Below are 19139 nucleotides of genomic sequence, written 5' to 3' on the forward strand. Positions count from 1 at the left end.
TCTGTAATTTACCTGTTAAAAATTATTCAAGTGTAAGTGTTCAGTTATTGGTTTAATCTTCATATAAAAGAGTAAAATTTTTGTTAATTTTATAATGAAATTAGGTGCCATGAAAACTATTACTCTTTTGATTAAAAAGAAGGCAACTGGAGAAATAGCAATTCATAACACCTTATTTTAAGTAGAATTACCAATCATAAAATGTCTAGTATCCAGTAGAAGGCCCTATAAATGATGTCAAATACTAATTAATCTCTACAGAGATAAAAGTTTGTATTTCCTATATTAATGCAGTTCTAGAAGTACTAAACCATATTCTTAATTTTCTCAAATGCTCACCCTTTACAATTTCCACACCACTGGTCCGACATCATATTTTGCTTCCAGTATAGCAAATATAAACTCAGTCTAAATTATTCTTTCACAAGTGTTATTAGTCTACTTGCTCAAACAAGATTACTGTATTTTTCGCTCCATAAGACTTACCTGACTATAAGACACACCTAGGGTTTTAAGGAGGAAAATAAGAAAAAAAATATTTTGAACCAAATGATGTGTTAAAATATTTAATAAAATACCATATATTTCGCTCCATAAGACACACGGGCATTTTCCCTCCACTTTTGGGATGGGGGGAGTGCGTCTTATGGAGCGAAAAATATGGCAAATGCCTAAGTAGGTTAAAACTTTTCAGAAGAAAATTCATTATTGTTTTTCTTACATTTCTCAATACCCTGTGTGAAGATGATACCTGGAAGGCTGCAGTACAAAGAATCATTTTAAACCAAGAGTTGCATCATTGTGAAAGATGGGCAAGTCCTGTACATAAGCATGAGTGTGGATTTTTAAAAAGTCTATCCATTAGTATTTTTACAGCCACCTATCCAGGGGAGGTAAAAGGAAGGTCTGTTCATTACATCACAATACCCAAATGGCATTCAAGTATTTCTGGAAATAGTCAAGGAAGAAAAAAAAACTACTTACCTGATGGCAGAATTTGGTCTCATTCTTTTAATGTAATCCATGGCCTCGGAGGAAGCTGCTGTAGATGAACTGCAGGATGTCAAGCATGAAATTCAGTAGCTTTCAGGTTCCATCTGGGTCCTGGTATAAACTCATAATATCCTGTGATAAAGGATTGCCCGAGATTTCTAATTCTGCCCAGTGAGATGTCTTTCCATTGGCTACCTCCTCAGCTGACATGATGGTATAAATTTTGCGAGTATCTGGAGCAGGGGTCTCAAACTCGCGGCCCGCCGAACAATTTTGTTCGGCCGGCAGACTAATCCACGAAGTTCAAAATATTTTGGACAAAACTAAGTAAGCCTAGGGGCCTACTTGTATTTTTCATTTCTCTAGCATCTTGCTCTGCGGCCCACATGCTGAGTTGAGTTTGAGACCCCTGCATATTTTTCCTTTGGCATCCCTATTAGTCTGCATTCAGCGCGCCGGCTCCGGGCAGCGACGGCGGGGCGGCTGGTGCTGTTGAGGCGGCGGCGGGGCGGCTGGTGCTGAGGCAGCGGTGGCGAGGCGACAGGTGCTCGTGCTGCTGCTGCTGCGTCGGTGGCAGGGCGGCTGGTGCTGGTGGGGCGGCGGCGGGGCGGTTGGTGTTGGGTGGGCGGCTGGTGCTGTTGCGGCGGCGGGCGGGCTGGTGCTGTGGCGGCGGGCGGGGCGGCTGGTGTTGGGTGGGCGGCTGGTGCTGTGGCGGCGGCGGGCGGGCTGGTGCTGTGGCGGCGGCGGGGCGGCTGGTGCTGTGGCGTCTGCGGTGGCGGAGGGGCGGCTGGTGTTTGCGGGGCGGCTGGTGCTGTTGAGGCGGCGGCGGTGCTGCTGCTGCGTCGGTGGCGGGGCGGCTGGTGCTGTTGCGGTGGCAGTGGCGGAGGAGCGGCTGGTGTTGGCGGGGCGGCGGCGGCGGGGCGGCTGGTGCTGGTGGGGGAGCGGCGGCGGGGCGGCTGGTGCTGTTGCGGTGGCAGTGGCGGAGGAGCGGCTGGTGTTGGCGGGGCGGCCGGTGCTGGTGGGGGGGGCGGCGGCGGCGGGGCGGCTGGTGCTGGTGGGGCGGCGGCGGCGGAGGGGCGGCCGATGTTGGCGGGGCGGCCGGTGCTGGTGGGGGGCGGCGGCGGCGGAGGGGCGGCCGATGTTGGCGGGGCGGCCGGTGCTGGTGGGGGTGGCGGCGGCGGAGGGGCGGCCGGTGCTGGTGGGAGGGCGGCGGCGGAGGGGGGCCGCTGCTGGTGGGGGGGGCGGCGGCGGCTGCGGCGGGGCGGCTGGTGCAGGTCGGGGAGCGGCGGCGGCGGGGCGGCTGGTGCTGTTGAGGCTGCGGTGGCGGAGGGGCGGCAGGTGTTGGCGGGGCGGCTGGTGGTGAGGCGGCGGTGGCGAGGCGGCGGTGGCGAGGCGACAGGTGCTCGTGCTGCTGCTGCGTCGGTGGCGGGGCGGCTGGTGCTGGTGGGGGGGGCGGCGGCGGCGGGGCGGCCTGTGCTGGTGGGGGGGCGGAGGGGCGGCCGGTGGGGGGGGCGGCGGCGGGGCGGCTGGTGCTGTTGCGGCTGCGGTGGCGGAGGGGCGGCTGGTGTTGGCGAGGCGGCGGTGGCGAGGCGACAGGTGCTCGTGCTGCTGCTGCGTCGGTGGTGGGGCGGCCGGTGCTGTGGGGGGGGGGCGGTGCTGGTGGGAGGGTCGGCGGTGGCGGGGCGGCTGGTGTTGGTGGGGGGGGCGGCGGCGGGGCGGCTGGTGCTGGCGGGGGGGGGCGGGGCGGATGGTGCTGTGGCGGCGGCGGCGAGGGGGGGGCTGGTGGTGGGGGGGGGCTGCGGCGGGGCGGGTGGTGCTGGTACGGGGGCTGCGGCGGGGCGGGTGGTGCTGGTACGGGGGCGGCGGAGGGGCGGCCGGTGCTGGTGGGGGGCGGCGGCGGGGTGGCTGGTGCTGGTGGGGCGGTGGTGGCGGGCGGCTGGAAAAGGCAAAAGGAAGAATGAAAAGGCTGCCTCGAAGAGAAAAAAGTCCTACACTTCAGAGTAATCCTCTAAACAATCCCGAAAATCCCCAGGAGATGAAGATGACAAGGACTGCAAAGAAGAGGAAAACAAAAGCAGCTCAGAGGGTGGAGATGCTGGCAACGACACAAGAAACACAACTTCAGACTTGCAGAAAACCAGGGAAGGACCTAACCACCTGAGCAAACGCCGCATATTCAGAGAGACCACAAATGGTCGTGCATTTGGTTGTCTGACACTCTTGGATTTGATATGAACCAACATGGTCCCTGTTGTCATTGACAGAACCCCAGTTTGTATGTACATTATCCACATTCCTTTCTGTTTGTGTTCAGAGAATGGAAAAAAAAGACATTTTAGCCTTTAAAAATAATAATAATAATATGGGATCTACACTTTAACAAAGTCTAAAGTGCATAATACTGCTTGGTTAACTATAAGCACAGTGTTGTACAGCGGGTCTCTAGATCTCTTGCATAATTGTAACTTTACACCCATTGAAAAGCAACTCCCAATTTCCTGTCCCCCAGTCTCTGGCAACCACCATCCTACTCTCTGTTTCTATGAGACTGAGTACTTTAGATTGTAGAAGGGGACATGAAAACTGAGGCACCAGAGGGTTGAATGACCTGCCTATGATCTCAGAGCTAGTGGGTGGCAGAGTTAAGACTCAGCCATGGGTGGTCTGGTTTCAGGGCAGAGGAGCAGAGACAGTATTGGAGAGAGCAGTCAGGCTCAGCCATAGGGTCCCAGCGGGTGGGGAGAACTGTGCTTAGTGAGAGCTTCTAGATGGACAGACGCACGGGAGATCACAGTCGACATGGTGGGGAGAGGCAGAGGGAAGGCAGTGCTCAGAGTGGGGAACGGGTGGTGGAAGTGTCAGAAACATGGCCTTTCTGGGTCAAGATGGGGTCCTGGGTGTGGCTGGAGTGGAGGAAGGTGATAGTCATTGGTGTAAAATGGCCAAGAGTTCTGGGTGGTCACTCACAGGGACAATGTCAGCTCAGGTTGATGGTAACTGGACTGGAGAAAGATTCTGGGCCCCTGACTGAGCATTCCCAAGATGTGAGGACCCCTGGGTGTGGTGGCGGCGAGAAGAGAGGGAAGGGCAGGGTCTGAAGCGCAGGGGAGGAAGCGTTTTGCTAGAAGAGGATGGTGCAAAGGCAGCAGCCTGGGCCTGGGAGGACAGACACTGCTCCAGGCCCAGGGACAGGTCAGGAGGGGTGGAGCCGGGGCTGCGCATATGAAGATGTGGGCACATGTGTGCATGTGGGGATGTGTGTGTCAATGTGTGTATCTGTGTGAGGAGATAATGTGAATGTGTGCTATAAGATGTGAGACTGTGTGTGAGAATGTGCATGTTGATATGTGCGTGAGGATGTGTGTTAATGAAATTGTTTGCTTTTCTTGGCCATCTCTGTCATTGAGTCCCAATGTGGGGGTCACAAGGGCCAGCAGGGGTGGAGCCCTGATGAGAGGAGATGCTGGCAGTGCTGGCAGAGATGAGTGTGTATGTACTAATGAGTGTGGGAGTGAAATGGAAAATTGTGTGTGTGTGTGTGTGTGTGTGTTCAGGATTCAGCTTGAACAAGGGTCAGGAGAGGTCTCTGTGAGGTGACTGAGGTCTAAGGGGAGAGAGTTTATAGTGGAACAAGGGTTTCTGAGGTGGAAGGGCAGAGAGATGTGGGAGATGAGAGGATGGGCTTGGAGGGCAGCCCTTGGGGAGTGGTCTGGGCTGAAATGCCCAGGACTTAAATATCCCAGTGGAATTGGGGTGGGGGGTCCAGTTTTGGACTTGTCTGAGGGGCCCAGTCATGGATTTTAAGAAGAACACAGGGCCTGTCCTCTAGGTCCCCCAGGTCTAAGATTGGGACTTTACACAGAGATGATGTGAATAGCAATGCCGTGTGCAGATGCGTTGCATACACCTGCGTAGGCATGTGTGCATATTTGCATGTGTAAACATGGGTGCACTTGTGCAAATAAGTGTGTGTGCAGTGCTTAAATGTTGGGGTCACAGCCCATTGACTCCCCAATCCCTCCCCAAGTACTTCCCTCCACCCCCTGGGCTACTGTACTTCCTCAGACTTCTGTTCCCCTGCTTCCCTTAGGTTGGCTGTGGCCTTCCTCCTCCTGTCACCGCTTCTCTTGCAGGGACGCCTCCTTCCCAGCCCCTTCGGCAGCAGAGTCTCTGCTCCAGGCTCTGGCTCAGTCTTCTGGTCCTGGGCTTCAGCTTCCTGCTGCTGATGGCAATCTGTGTGATTGGGTCCCAAAGTGAGGGTCACAGGGGCCAGTGGAGATGAAGCCCTGATGAGGAGGTGGAGATATGGGCAGTGCTGGGGGTGTGAGAGCTCTGACGGAAGAGATGGAGGCAGTGAGGTGCAGTGCTGAGCGAGTATGGGGCAGGGAGGGGGTGGTGAGGGAGACCATGCCATGACCGGGACGGGGCTGTCACATGGGCACAGACCCCTCCACTCCGTCCTGTGCCCTCTCCCTCCTGACAAGAAACACAGATGTAAGTGGAGTTTTGGACCCTAAAAGAAGCTTTCAACAACTTCTCCAGCACCCTGACAGATCTGAGCTTAGACTGGTGCTCCAGTGAGTGACGATGGAAGGTGTTAGGAGGCAGAATGGAAGGAAAACAGTTTAGCTTTTCTCTTTTTCAGGAGGCAGCATAGGTGACAGTGTGACATCTCTGGAAGCCAGGCTGGAGAAACAGGAGGACCTGAAAGCAGGTCTGAGCCCCTCCCATGAGTGGACATGTGAGAGTGTATGTGCGTGAGTGGTATGTGTGAATGTATGTGTGGTGTGTGAATGTGTGTTGAATTTTCCCAAAGGCTGGAGTCCGGTGCGGGGTCTTAGTAGGTATGGTGCCCACACTGCCCACATCACTGTCTGTCACTCTGTCCCCTAGATCATGCCACCTTGCTCTTCCACCTGAAGCACTTCCCAGCTGATCTGCGCATCCTGGCTTGTCAGATGGCCTTCCTGCGAAGCAATGGTAGGGACAGTGGGGGTCTCCGTTCCCAGTGTGCCTGCCCCCCCAGCAGGATCTCATCTCCCCCTGCCCACTCCCCTCCCCACAGGCACAGAATGCTACCCCGTTAACTGGCTGGAGCATGAAGGCAGCTGCTACTGGTTCTCTGGCTCTGGACTGACCTGGCCCGAGGCTGAGAAGTACTGCCAGCTGGAGAACGCGCTTCTGGTAGTCATCAACTCCAGAGAGGAGCAGGTGAGTCCACACTCTTCCTGAAGGTGGGAGGAAACCTCTGGAATGCAAACTCGGGGGCTAGATCAGGCCCGCTTTATTTTTTTAACCTACGGGAGAGGCCGGAAGCAGATGTCTGGCAGAACTCCAGGGTTCATAATGGAGCAGCCACTGATCCTAAGAAGTGGGAGATTACGGCCAGGACTCGGCAAAGGGACAGGAGCCAGGTGAGCAGGTGATGAGGAGCAGATCAGAAGACAATGCAAGACAGGATGAATTTGAAAAGACAGGACCTGGGTGGAGAAGGCAGTAGAGGCACTGAGAGCTCCTGCTTGTTGTGTACTAGCCACAGGAGTGGCAGTCAGTTGGGAGGAAGGAACAGAGGGGGCAGGAGCCCCGGTGACCCACCAGCTATGGGTACTGGGTTCCTCAAAGCCCCTCCAGGTCTCACCTGCCCACTGCTGCCTGACCAGCACAACCCCAAACACTGAAGTTCAAGGGGAAGAATCAACCTGTTAGAATAGGTGGGGTATTTTTGTTTTGTTTTTTGGAAACAGAAGAGATTAATGGTAACTGTTGGAGACTTCAAGCTGACAGGGTCCTTGTAGTTTAGATTTTGGGGGGATAGCGGTGTGGGGACTGGCAGCAAGCTGACAGTCTGCCCAACCCCCACCTCACTTGCTAGCTTAAGTTGCTAAAGGTTTAATTTTTCCCCACTCCTCCCTGTTAGCTGTGATACTCGAGTGTTTCTACTGGTCCCATCCCTACTTGTTTAAGTTGCTAGAGGCAATTTACATGCCCTTCCTCTCACCCTTTGTTTGGTTTGATGTTGGTTGATTTCAGTTATGCAGGGTAGAGGGTTTTCTGCACTTGGGAGAATTCTTGGGTTTCCTTGGAAATGTGACTCTGTTTCAGAGATATCTTTAATTTGCTAATGATTTTACTCTGCCCAATAAATAGAGCAGTTTGGGGTGGAGACTCGCTCTTGCAAGCTACCTGCATTCCAAAGAGTTCTCCGGATCCCATCCTTTTACTCTGAGTTTGTTTCTTCTTTCCAAACGGTTTTCACTCAGAGCCTGGACAGTGACTAGTCGTAGTGGTCCGTGGCAGGTAATATTTACCGAGTCCTTACTATGTATTAGGCAAGTTAGTTGTAATATCTGTATTTTCTGGTTTTTTTCTCATTCTTATTGTTAAAGATGGCCATTGCTCAAGTGGTGATGCTCTCAGGTGATACAGCTAATTGCCTTTCATGCTTGGGAAGGGGCTTGGTTATACTAATGTGTACTGGAGGAGGGGGTTGTCCTGCGAAAATGTTTTAAAAGGAGCTAGGAGGCCATTTTGGGGAGAGGAAATACCCCATTTTTGTGGAGAGGAGCCCATGTTGTATGAGGGCAGGGAGGCCACATGGAAGAGCCAGCCAAAATGGAGGCATGCATCAGGGACTGAGTGAAGCCTTTGATTCTAGCAAAAACTGGAGAAAGTCCTTGGCTTTGGGAGCCCTTAATGGAAAGGAAAGTGTTTTCCCGCTGTGCATATTTCCTCACTGCCGGGTTGCGAGCAGGAATAAGGGAAAATGGACCACCAGTTCTTGGCTCTGTTGTTTCTCTACAATCGACTGGAATTAAATGCAAACCTAAACCTGCATGGGCCAGGCGGCTCTGATGGTGGCCACGGCTACTGCCTTTTCCATCTTCTTCAACTTGATCACCTTCCTCCTTGCTGCTCCCATCAGCAGTGTTCCCGCCTTCTCCCTCAGTTTCTGATGAGCTCTGTTGCTGAATTGCCTGGTGTCCAGTGAACTTTACTCCTGGGTTATTTTCTATTTCCCACAATCCTTCATTAAATCCTTTTCGTTTGTTTGACTTTCCAAACTTGTCTTTGTATTCCTTATATGGAGAAAAGTCTTTAGGACCTAGAAATGCATTTTCCTGGGTGCCAAAAAAGAAGATGGGGTATTTGTTTGCTGGAGGCTTCACTGCTCCCTCAGGGAGTTCATCAATCCGGGCCGGCCAGTGCGGGTAGCCCTTCATCTTGGCGAACACCAGGTCGCCCGCCTTGTATTCGCGGGGCTGGGGATGTGCCATCCCGGCCGCTCCCCTTCCAGGTCATCCTTGCTCGCCCGAAGACGCCAGCAGGCCGCACCCTCGCAGGCCAAGGGACTGCGCTGCGCTCTCCGCAGCCTCGGGCGGGCGGGCTGCTGCCTCTACTAGGGCAAGCGGAAGGTGGCGGGGACAGCAAGGGCGGCAGGTGGGCGGGGGCGCAGCGGGCCACAAATCAGGGCCTGGCGGCGGGGAGGGGCGCCGGGCCTCAGCTCGGCCCGCTGCGCGCTCACCGACGCCAGGCCGCCTGCCTCATGCCGCCGCCGGCCTCCCTCCCGGTTCCGGGTGCGGCAGGCTGGGCCTTGCGCCTCCTCCGAGCCCCTCTAGATCCTATATTATGTGTTTTTACCACAATAGAGAAAAAATGTGGGTAAGAATAGTAGTTGTGTGATCCGGTTTTTCTGAGAATGAAATGAGTTAAAACATGTAAAGTGCTGTTTAGGCAAGCTTGTAGGTAAAAGGTCTGCACAACATGGAATAATAAGGACTAGGTTTGCCCTCCTCCCAGACACAACCAAAACAAAAAACAGATACCTATAAGAAACAAACATCTTCAAGACACGAGTTCAGGAAACAGGACAATTGGACAATTGATCTCTGAGAGACAGGACACTAACAAGATGAGCCCTATGATTGTCCCAGCCCAGTGCTGGGAGAAAGCCTTCAGGCCATGGGGCAGGGAGGGACGATTCAAGCAGAGCCTAGCACATGCTCCCAGTTGAGGAGATGGGGCCAAGAGTCTAAGTCGGGTCCCCAAACTGCGGCCCCCTGAGGCCATTCATCTGGCCCTCGCCGCACTTCTGGAAGGGGCACCTCTTTCATAGGTGGTCAGTGGAGGAGCATAGTTCCCATTGAAATACTGGTCAGTTTGTTGATTTAAATTTGTTTGTTATTTTAAATATTGTATTTCTTCCCGTTTTGTTTTTTTACTTTAAAATATGATATGTGCAGTGTTCATAGTATTTTTTGTAGTCCGGCCCTCCAGCTGTCTGAGGGACGGTGAACTGGCCCCCTGTGTAAAAAGTTTGGGGACCCCTGGTCTAAGGAGACCAAGGTCACTGGACCTCAAAGGATAAAGTATCAGAGGAGAGCTGCACAGAGAAACCCAGCAATCTGTGGAGGGTTCCCTTCAAGCACTCAGCACTGAGCAGTGTGTGCAGGTAAAGAAAATGACAGACACCCAGAAAAACAATCTGAAAGGATTAGGACATGTTTGACACTCGTCTAGGGCCAGAAATAGTGCCTATTCCTACCAACACAACCCACCAAGCATGGGTGTGGGGACCAAAAGCCCTTGCCACAGTAGCGCTTCAGACCTGCCTAACAGGTTATAAAAACAACACCAAAAAGGACCAAAGTGACTCCAAGTAACTTAACTACATACCAGAAGAAAGTTCAAGAATTTTTAGGGGAATACAAATACACCCAGCACACAAGGTAAAATTCACAATGCCTGGCATCCAACAACATTGACCAGATGTACAAAGAAGCAAGAAAACACATTGTATAACAAGGAGGTTAATAAATCTATCAAAACTGATCCAGAAGTGATACAGACCTTAGAATTAGCAGATAAGACAGTAAAACAGCCATTATAACTATTCCATATGCTCAAAAAGTTAAGTAGAATCTCAAGGAGGATATTTCAAAGTCCCAAATTGAACTTCTAGACATGAAAACTACAATGTCTGAAATAAAAAATATACTGGGTACAATGAATGGAAGATTAGATATACATAAGGAAAGGTTATAAACTTAAAGACATAGCAATAGTAACTATATAAAAAAGAAAAACCAAGAGAAAAAAATGTTTCTAATGGAAATAGTGGCCCTGGTCTGGTGGCTCAGGGGAGAAAACATCCTACTGGCACACTGAGGTCGTGGGTTCGGTCCTCCGGTCAAGGCACGTAGGAGAAGCAATCAATGGATGCACAACTAAATGGAACAATAAGTTGATGCTTCTCTCTCTCTCTCTCTCTTCCTCTCTTTCTCTCCCTTCCTCTCTTTCTCAAATCAATGTAAAATTAAAAAAATAATGGAAATAGCATCAGTGAACTGTAGGACAATTAATAGATGCAGAATCGGAGTCCTTGAAGGAAAAAGGAGAAGGGCAAGGCAGATAATGAGCAAAATGTTTCAAATTTACTGAAAACCATGGGCATATAAGGAGCATGGATGAGTGGAAGATGGTTGCGGGTGGGCAGGTGGTAGATGTCAGCTCACCCGAAGGCCACAGAGGCTGCTTGCTGGAGAGAATGCGCTGACGGTGGTAGCACCTCAGAGGTGCCCCGTGGCGTCATCCATCAGGCCTTTGGGGTGAGCTTCTCCCACGAAACCCAAAACCTCTGGATTCTCGCCAACCCTCCTGCTTCAACTCTGAACCCTCTCACCCTCAGAAGATCCAACATCATCCAAAAGCATTTCTGAGTGTTCACTACATGCCAGACATCACATATATCTCACCAAGGGAGTGAGACAGATGTGGCCCCTGCCCTGGGCAGCCTGCTGCCCGGAAGGAAGTCCTGCCAGCCCATCATCACCCCAAGGAAAGGAGAAGCCTTCGTGAGAACGCCTGTCCCCCCTGCAGCTCCTGCCCTGCCAGACCCCACCCTCACCCGCAATAGCACCAGCCTCTGCAGTCTGCCGGCCTCAGAAAGGGGGCTTTCTCTGCCCAGCCCAGGCTAGCCAATTCCTCTCGCCGAGCTCTGAGCAGCAGCCTGTGCTGTCTCCACAGAGCCCCACTCCCATCACCAGCGCCCACATCTCACACACCCTACAGCCCTCCCCTCTCCTGGCTCCTGCCCTTCAGCTAGGATGGCTCAGGCCTCTCTTGCCTCAAAACCTTTTCTCAGACACGGGGCCTTCCATCAGGATCTGCTAGAGAAAGACCCAGGTGGGGGGCTTGGGGAGAGAGGGAGTTCTCCACAGTATCTCTGTATCTCTGTGTCCATTGTCCCACCCATCCCCACACCCTCCCACATACAAATCCACTCTCCTGGCTAAATGTGCTGTCCTTGCCCACACAAAATGTGCACAGACAGGCACGGCCCATGTCACACACACAGCACATGTCAGAAGGAAGGGTGGAAGGAAGAGGGGAGGAAGTCACCTCCAGCTTCCACTTATTTCCTTGCCGCTGAGCACATACCCTTTCCTGGGTCCTAAGCATGGACAGAAAGCTGAGGTCAGGGGGCAAGCAGGGCTGTTGGTTGGCACCACACACCTAAACACCTACGGGGTGCCCAGGCCCTGCTCATGGAGTGACTGTGACAGCGGCCTCAGAGAGACAGAGCAATCCGGAGCAAGACCGAGGTGAAGTGAAGCCCCCAACACTGGGCACCTGCCTTTCCAAAATGCGTCTTCTCTCCTGGGATTGTACCCACGGGCTCCTGGCCCCTCACCCCTACCGAGCAGGTGGTCATTTTCTTCCGAGTCTAGATGCTGGATGTCTTGAAAGTCCTTGGCCATTCTGGGTCCAGTGCAGCAGCTGGACCTGGGTGGAGCCGAAGCTGCAATCAGGGCTGGGGCCGAGTGCAGGGCTGATGCTGTGCTGAGATGCTAGTTCAGATGGAGGCTGGCACTGGGATGGGGGTAGGGTCAGGGTAGGTCAAGGCGGCAGCCTGGGTTGGGTCTGAGGTTGGAGGTGAGTTTCGGGAGGTGAAATACAGCCTGGTCCTCTCCCCTCTCAGGTGTTGGCTTAGGCTGTGCCATGGCCAAGGAGGAACATCCCTTCACATGCTCATCTTCCATCCAGTCCCCACTGTTCCTGAACTATGGTCCCCTTAATCCCAAACATCCCCAGGCCTGCCAGCCTCCCCGTCCTCCCCACCCTCGGTTACCTGTTAACAATGTGGAGGGCTCACTCTGGAGCTCCTCAGGCTCCCCAGCCCCAAGGCTAAGGAGGAGCTGGAGCCAGGGGAAGTGGGGCATGTGGCGCTAGACAGGAGGGAAGAGGAGGGGAGGGGCCTGGTCCCGGTGAAGGCCTGGAGCCCCTGTGTCTGAATGTCCAAGTGGTTCTAACCTGGCATCTGCTCACCTCAGGACTTTGGACAGTAAACAGGAGAAATGGAGTTGGAATTCAGGCAAAACATAGTGGGGGACGGGGACAGGACTGACTGTTTTTCCTAGAGAAAGGGTCTTCTGTTCTGTCCCCTTCACCCCTATAAGACGGTCACCTCACTCTTCACTGCAGTTTGAAGGAAAGGCCAGACCCAGGGTGTGTGGGTACAGTTCAGGGTTTCCTCTCGTTCTCCCCTCTTTCACTTCCTGCCTCTGAATTTCCCAGAATTGCTAGTGTCACTAAATACCTCTGACCAGGATCAGAGGGGCCGGCTCTCTGTCTTGCTCAATCTGGCATCTGAGCCTAGGCCCCCGCTTCCTCTGGGCTCAGCCACAGGCTCCCAGCTCTGGGCTAACAAGCTTCACCCTCCTGGTTCCTGGGGAACTGGAAGTGCAGGGGGAAGAGAGGACAGTGGCAGAGGGCAGCCATCCTGGGGCAGGAGGAGCTCAACTCCAATAAGCCCCTTGCGGGGCCCTGGCAACACAAACCTTTGTCCTCACTCAGCCAGTGTCCCCTGTAACTCCCACAACACAACACCCCAGGAGGTGGCTGTTCCCATTTTACAGAGGAGAACTTGGAACCTCAGGGAGATTTACGTGACTTTCCCAGGGGGACGGGTCAGAGGGGAGGGAAATGGGAAACAAAACAAGATAAAGAGGAAAAAAGTCATACCATAAAAGAGAGGTCTTCAAGGGAAGTTGGGGTTCATGAACTGAGGAACATTTGTAACTATCTATACTCACAGTAACAATAGCTTGGGAGAAGAAAACACATTTTTTGTCCTTGATTTTTAGACCCCTTGTACTGGGATTTTTTTTAATGGAGTATAATTGAGATACAATGTTATATTAGTTTCAAGCATGTGCTTTTCTTGTGATGACACTCTGACATACACAGGAAGTAGGCACACAATTCGATATCCTGATGTTCCTATGAAGCCACTAGGGCAGTGGTGGTTGCTTTGCTATTTGACTGCGACCCACAGTCGCACATGAGAGATACATTCTACAGTGTGGCCCAGAATGCACATGCGAGCAGCTGCGCGCACACACACATTTGTATGCTTTACTTTCTCCTGAATCCCCAGTGCCTGGCACATAAAAGGTGCTCAACAGGTATTTATTAAATAAACGAGTGATTGAATGAATGAATGGATGAGTGAATTTGTAGATATACTATTGCCATGAAAGTTTCATAAAACAATGTTTACCTTCCTTGCTACTTGCATTCCATTGAGTTTCCTGATCATGAATGGGCCACAAATCAAAGTTTGAAAACAGTCACGGAGCCCCAATCTTGGCAAGGATGTGGTTTTAGTGTGCCAAGATATGGACAGGAGCCTAGTAACTAGATTACCAACTGCTTGTCACGGTTCACTGACTGCCATCCAGGGAATGAGTTTCACTGGCCACCCACCTCGACTGAAGTAATCCCAAATTTCTGTGTACAACCCCTCGCTCCTGGCACGGTGAGATAGCACAGAAAACAAGAGACATCCTCTGCATCCTATTCTTTCTAACTATTCAAAAGTCAACATTTTAATTAACCAAAATTTGACATACACATGGGCTATTTCTTTAGTTTCCATATTGTCTCCTTACCTTTTTGCTGGGGTTTTTCTGATTTGCTTACAAAATCCTGCTTTATTTGGTTGATTTTGGTTTGGGGTGGTGGTGTACCTCAGGCACAGAAAGTTAGGTTAGTCCATTTCTGGGTTTATGACACCCAGTCTTCCTCTGAGGTCTGACAAGATCTTTCTCTTGTTTTATTACTTTCCCAACACCGATTCCTTTACTCTTCACAGGCAGCCAAAATGATGTGTTTCCTATATGTGGCAGTCTCCAAAGATGGAAGCCATCACTTCTCCCTTCACTGTATGTGCACGTGACAACACCCTTCCAGAGGAAGTGTCTATTCCCCTCCCCTAGAATCCAGAATGACCAAGTGATTTGCTTTGACCAATAGAAAGTGCTTCAAGTGATAGTTATGCCAGTTCTGGGTCTAGCCTTTAAGAGACAGGGACAGAGGTGGATTTAACTGTGGGTGCACCCTGTGTGCCCTGGGCCCTGACATCTGAAGGGCCCCACAAAACCCCAACTTTACACTTTTTTTTTCTAACATAAGGGGCCCAATATTTCCTTTTGTGCCTGCGGCCTAAACCAACCTTAATCCGCCTCTGGACATGGAAGCTTCAGTTTTCATTCCTGGAAGCCAGACACCCATGCTGAAAGGAAGTCCAGATATCCTGCTAGAGAGAGACCTCATGGAGAGGTGGAAGGAAGGGGGGGAACTTATGAGTGGGTGGTGAAGAAATAATACGGAGATAGAGAGGGAGAGAGATCACACAGAGGAGCACAAGGTCTCCAAAAATGTGAACAAAGCCTTCTGGGAGCTTCTAGAAGCCCAGCCAACAGCTGAAGACATCCAACCATGCAACCTAGGCAATACCACATGGTCCACCTGACCTAGCTCAGCCCATATTTCTGACCCAAAGACTCTCAAGAAACAATACGTAGTTGTTTGTTTTAATCTATTGAAATTTTGGCTTGTTATGTTATGTTCAAATAGGCAACTGAAGCAATATATATTCTTAAATATGTGGTTGTACAGTTTGCATGTTCTATTTTTTTATATACATAAATATTTCTGGAGTTGACTTGTGTCCCTTTTGTTCAATTTCATAATGTTTTATTTTCTCAGCATGTAAGAGCTACCATTCAAAGAGTGATTTAATAAGCTGACAGTCGTGACTCTACCCTACTAATTTACCTTGTTTACCTTTTCAGTGGTCAAGCCAGCACTTGATTCCAGCCAAAGCAGCTGGAATCACCATAATCTAGCCACACCATGCCCATTCCTACTTTTGTTTGTGCCTTTGGCCATCTAAAATTCCTTTATTTTGCTCTGCACATGGAAGTCCTATGTATCTCTGAAAAGTCAGCTCAAGGTCATCTTTCCTCATAAAGCCTCCCTGAGTACTCCAGCCCCACTAGTCCTAGTCTTTCTGTCAGATTTGTCAGCATTTGGAAGGGGGCAATATAAGGCATGCCACTCTCTTGAGAATTAAAAAATATGGTAAATCGTCTTTTAAGAATGAAATACCAAGATCAACACATCATGAGCAGAGCAGAGATGTTTCTGTACCACTAGGTAGCAGCATCACTAGGTGATTCCAGTTCTTTTATAACACATTTTGGAATCTGGCAGGGTAAGCTCCTGCTCTTTGATCTTACTTTTTCATATATTTCATGGCTCTTCTTGAATAATTTGTCTACCAAATATCAGCTGGCCTGTTTTTGTTTAACAAACTGTCTTGGAATTTGAATAGGACTGCATTGCATTAGTAGGTTAACTAGAGGAGAATCGACATCTATACAACATTCCAGGAAAGCGGTATCTCGTGTTGTGTATTCTTCCTAGTGTCCTTCAGAAGAGTTTTGGCGTTTCCATCATGTAGGTCTTAGACATTTCTTTTAAAGTTTATTTTTTGTTACTCTATGGATTTTTACTGATATTGTAAATGGGCTCTTTCTTTCATTTTCTAATTAGTTATTTGTGATATATAGGAAAGCTATTGAGATTTGAATGTTGAGCTCTTGATTTTGGATTTAGCCATCTTACTAAATTGTGCTACTTGCAATAAAATTTTAGTCAGTGCTCTTGGGCTTTTTAGATTGTGCATCATCTCATAATTAAATACGTTTTGTCTCTTTCGAATAATTCAATTTCTTTCTTATTAAATTGATTAGGACTCCAACAATGATGAATAGTAACAGTAGTAACAGGCATCTCACCCTTGTACTTGACCTTAAAGCTGCTATGTAGGTTTTTGAAAGGTATTTTTCTTCTCTTAATTCTAAGAGGGTCTTTTTGTTTGTTTGTTTGTTTTTGTTTTTTTAGTAGGGGTTACCTGTCGGGAGCCGATCAACAACTGCTGGCTGACAAGGTCACAGCAGGAGAAGACCCACAACTGCTATATAGATACCTATATGTTTTACATTCAATAATACTCGCAAAATTTCTGAATGTTTTCCTACTACATTTAAGACCATTTTGACCGACTCTCCTAAAAGTAATAAACCTGGACACATTACAAGAGACTTATGGTCTCTCACAATTTTAATGCCTGGAGGCCCTGACACTCATGAGTATAATCCTGTTACATTGCCTCCTAAAAAATTTCACCCATGTAAACTTTATCCTCCAAAAAAGGCAACTCAAGAGCCTTACTGGTGGTCTGTGGAGAATAGATTTGGTTTTCCCCCATGGCAAGAATGTGCATATTACAATTATATGAATTATACTGCATATGCTGTTAATTTCACTATACAAGATTGGTCTAGTCCTTATTTTGAATATGATTATAAAAAATTAGTACAGAAAATAAAAGACGTTTACAGTTGGTCAGATAAATATAATCCCTTAAATAAAATCATCACACGTTGGCAGTCTACTAGATGAATACCTACACAGCTAACTTGTCAGAATGAATCAACCACCAGGTATCAAACAAAGCTTTGGCAGCTAATTGCAGCTGCTGCACCAGCATATTTGATTAGACCTCACCCTTATCCTGTTCAAAATATTTTTGTTCAGGCTTGTGTACAGGCTCCTTATGTACTCTTAATTGCTACAAAAAACAGCAATCTTTCCGTTAGTACTTATAATTCTATGTTTAGCATTTCCTGCTCTCACTATGTTTTAACAAACTGTCTATCTTATAACACCAAAGCTCAAGTCATGTTTATTCTGCAGCAGCCACCTTATGTAATGTTACCTGTTAGTCTGTCTCAGCCTTGGTATGATGACCCAGGATTGCATGCACTACAGGCTGCTTCTGAAGCGCTTGCTCGCCATCGAGAAAAGCGATTTGTTGCTGAATTGATTTTGAAAATTACTGCTCTTATTGCTATTATAGAATCTATAGCTGCTTCCACCACTGCTTTAGCTCAATCAGTTCACACTACAAATCATGTAAATAGTTTATCTCATAATATATCTCTTGCATTAGCAGTACAGGAGACTCTAGATAAGAAGTTAGAAATGAAGATGAATGCTTTAGAGGAGGCTTTTATTTACATAGATAATGAGCTGTTAGCTATGAAGGCTAGAATGACTCTTAAATGCCATGCAGGATTCAGGTGAATATGTGTGACTCCTTTACAATACAATCAGTCTATCATAGCATGGAATAATATACAGAATCATTTGTTAGGTATATGAAATAATAGTGATATTAGTTTAGATTTGAAGGAATTACATCAGCAAATACAAAACTTAGGACATTCAGGCTCTTTAGTCTCTGCCTCAGAAGTAGCTAATCAATTTGTTGAAAACATTAAAAGTATGTTTTCTATGCATGGCCTGACCTCTTTAGCTACTGATATAGGCATAATAATAGCTGTGATAATTATCACTCTTATCCTTCCAGTCATGTTCCAACTCTTAAACAACAATCTCAGAAAAACAGCGGTGAAAATACAAAGGCTTTATTTAAATAATAAAAAAGGGGGAGATGTCGGGAGCCCATCAACAACTGCTGGCTGACAAGGTCACAGCAGAAGAAGATCAAAAACTGCTGATTGACAAAGTCACAGCAGAGAAGACCAATGGCTGCGGGTTGACAAAGTCACCCAAAGGAGAGACACAACGATACTTCCCCCTTTGACTTTTTGAATTAATCTGGCCTTATATCCCCCCTTTTTCTGGGTGTGTGCTATTATTTATGGCACAGGAATAATAATACCGTGCTTTCCCTGTAGATTTGTAGTAATTTCTTTGAAAATAAGACAGAGGGTGTGAGTTCCACAGAAAAGCCTGTAAGCCCCGTGAACTGGGCTCATAAACATAAGAGGCTGGCTATGATATCCCTCGTAAAGAGTTAAGTTTGTAGAAGAATTCCTTCTTAATCATGTTAGAAAAATAAATTGTGATTTGTGAATGGGTAGGAGGCAGTGGCTGTGCACAGAGCACCTTTCGGCCTTCACTTAATTCAACATTTTTCCTCCCTAGCCTTTTCATGTGATAGAGTAAAGAAACATTCCTTTCTTCTTGCTTATTTGATCTGCAGATAGTGATACACTCTGAGAAGAATAGAGTCAAAACTTAACTATGTTTAAATATAATAAATAAGTAATATTTGACTAGACAATAGTATCTTAGGTAAGGTATAGTAGAATGGTCCATTGTGTGGCCTAGGATGAGAGCGCAGTCTGCAAGAAAAGAATGTTTTACTAAGAGAATTGTTTTTTGACTAGAGGCAATTGCTAGGCTTTCTCAATGAGATGTTCTCATGAGATTTATATGCTTTCCAAAATTTTTTAATAATGAGAGAAATGTAGGAAAATCCATAGAAATAATAACAGTTAATGTCTTCTGAAATTATGTTGCTACTAGGCTATCTTGCAAGTGCACTCTGTATATCTTTAAGTGAAAGCTATTCTTTTTTTTTTTTTTTTTTTTTTTTTTTTTTTTTTTTTTTTTCATTTTTCTGAAGCTGGAAACGGGGATAGACAGTCAGACAGACTCCCGCATGCGCCCGACCGGGATCCACCCGGCACGCCCACCAGGGGCGGTGCTCTGCCCCCCAGGGGGTGATGCTCTGCCCATCCTGGGCGTCGCCATATTGCGACCAGAGCCACTCTAGCGCCTGAGGCAGAGGCCACAGAGCCATGCCCAGCGCCCGGGCCATCTTTGCTCCAATGGAGCCTTGGCTGCGGGAGGGGAAGAGAGAGACAGAGAGGAAAGCGCGGCGGAGGGGTGGAGAAGCAAATGGGCGCTTCTCCTATGTGCCCTGG

General features: G+C 48.9%; 2 protein-coding genes across 2 annotated transcripts in view; both read right to left on the reverse strand.

Annotated features, from left to right (window-relative positions):
• The window catches only part of LOC136391625 (hepatoma-derived growth factor-related protein 3-like), an 85046-nt gene extending 76772 nt beyond the window's left edge, over positions 1-8274 (reverse strand). Inside the window, exons 1-3 of the mRNA XM_066363383.1 lie at positions 7892-8274; positions 6132-6217; positions 5865-5960 (exon numbers count right to left, since the gene is read on the reverse strand). Of these exons, the coding sequence (XP_066219480.1) occupies positions 5883-5960; positions 6132-6217; positions 7892-8267 (540 nt within the window). The 5' untranslated portion in view covers positions 8268-8274 and the 3' untranslated portion in view covers positions 5865-5882. The remainder of the gene's footprint in view (positions 1-5864; positions 5961-6131; positions 6218-7891) is intronic.
• The window catches only part of LOC136391622 (asialoglycoprotein receptor 2-like), a 79374-nt gene extending 66931 nt beyond the window's left edge, over positions 1-12443 (reverse strand). Inside the window, exons 1-2 of the mRNA XM_066363379.1 lie at positions 12319-12443; positions 11690-11775 (exon numbers count right to left, since the gene is read on the reverse strand). Coding sequence (XP_066219476.1) covers positions 11690-11750 — 61 coding nt within the window. The 5' untranslated portion in view covers positions 11751-11775; positions 12319-12443. The remainder of the gene's footprint in view (positions 1-11689; positions 11776-12318) is intronic.
• Between the last annotated feature and the right edge of the window lie 6696 nt (positions 12444-19139).

The sequence above is a fragment of the Saccopteryx leptura genome, chromosome 2 (genome assembly GCF_036850995.1).
Source record: "Saccopteryx leptura isolate mSacLep1 chromosome 2, mSacLep1_pri_phased_curated, whole genome shotgun sequence".
NCBI classification, from domain to species: Eukaryota; Metazoa; Chordata; class Mammalia; order Chiroptera; family Emballonuridae; genus Saccopteryx; species Saccopteryx leptura.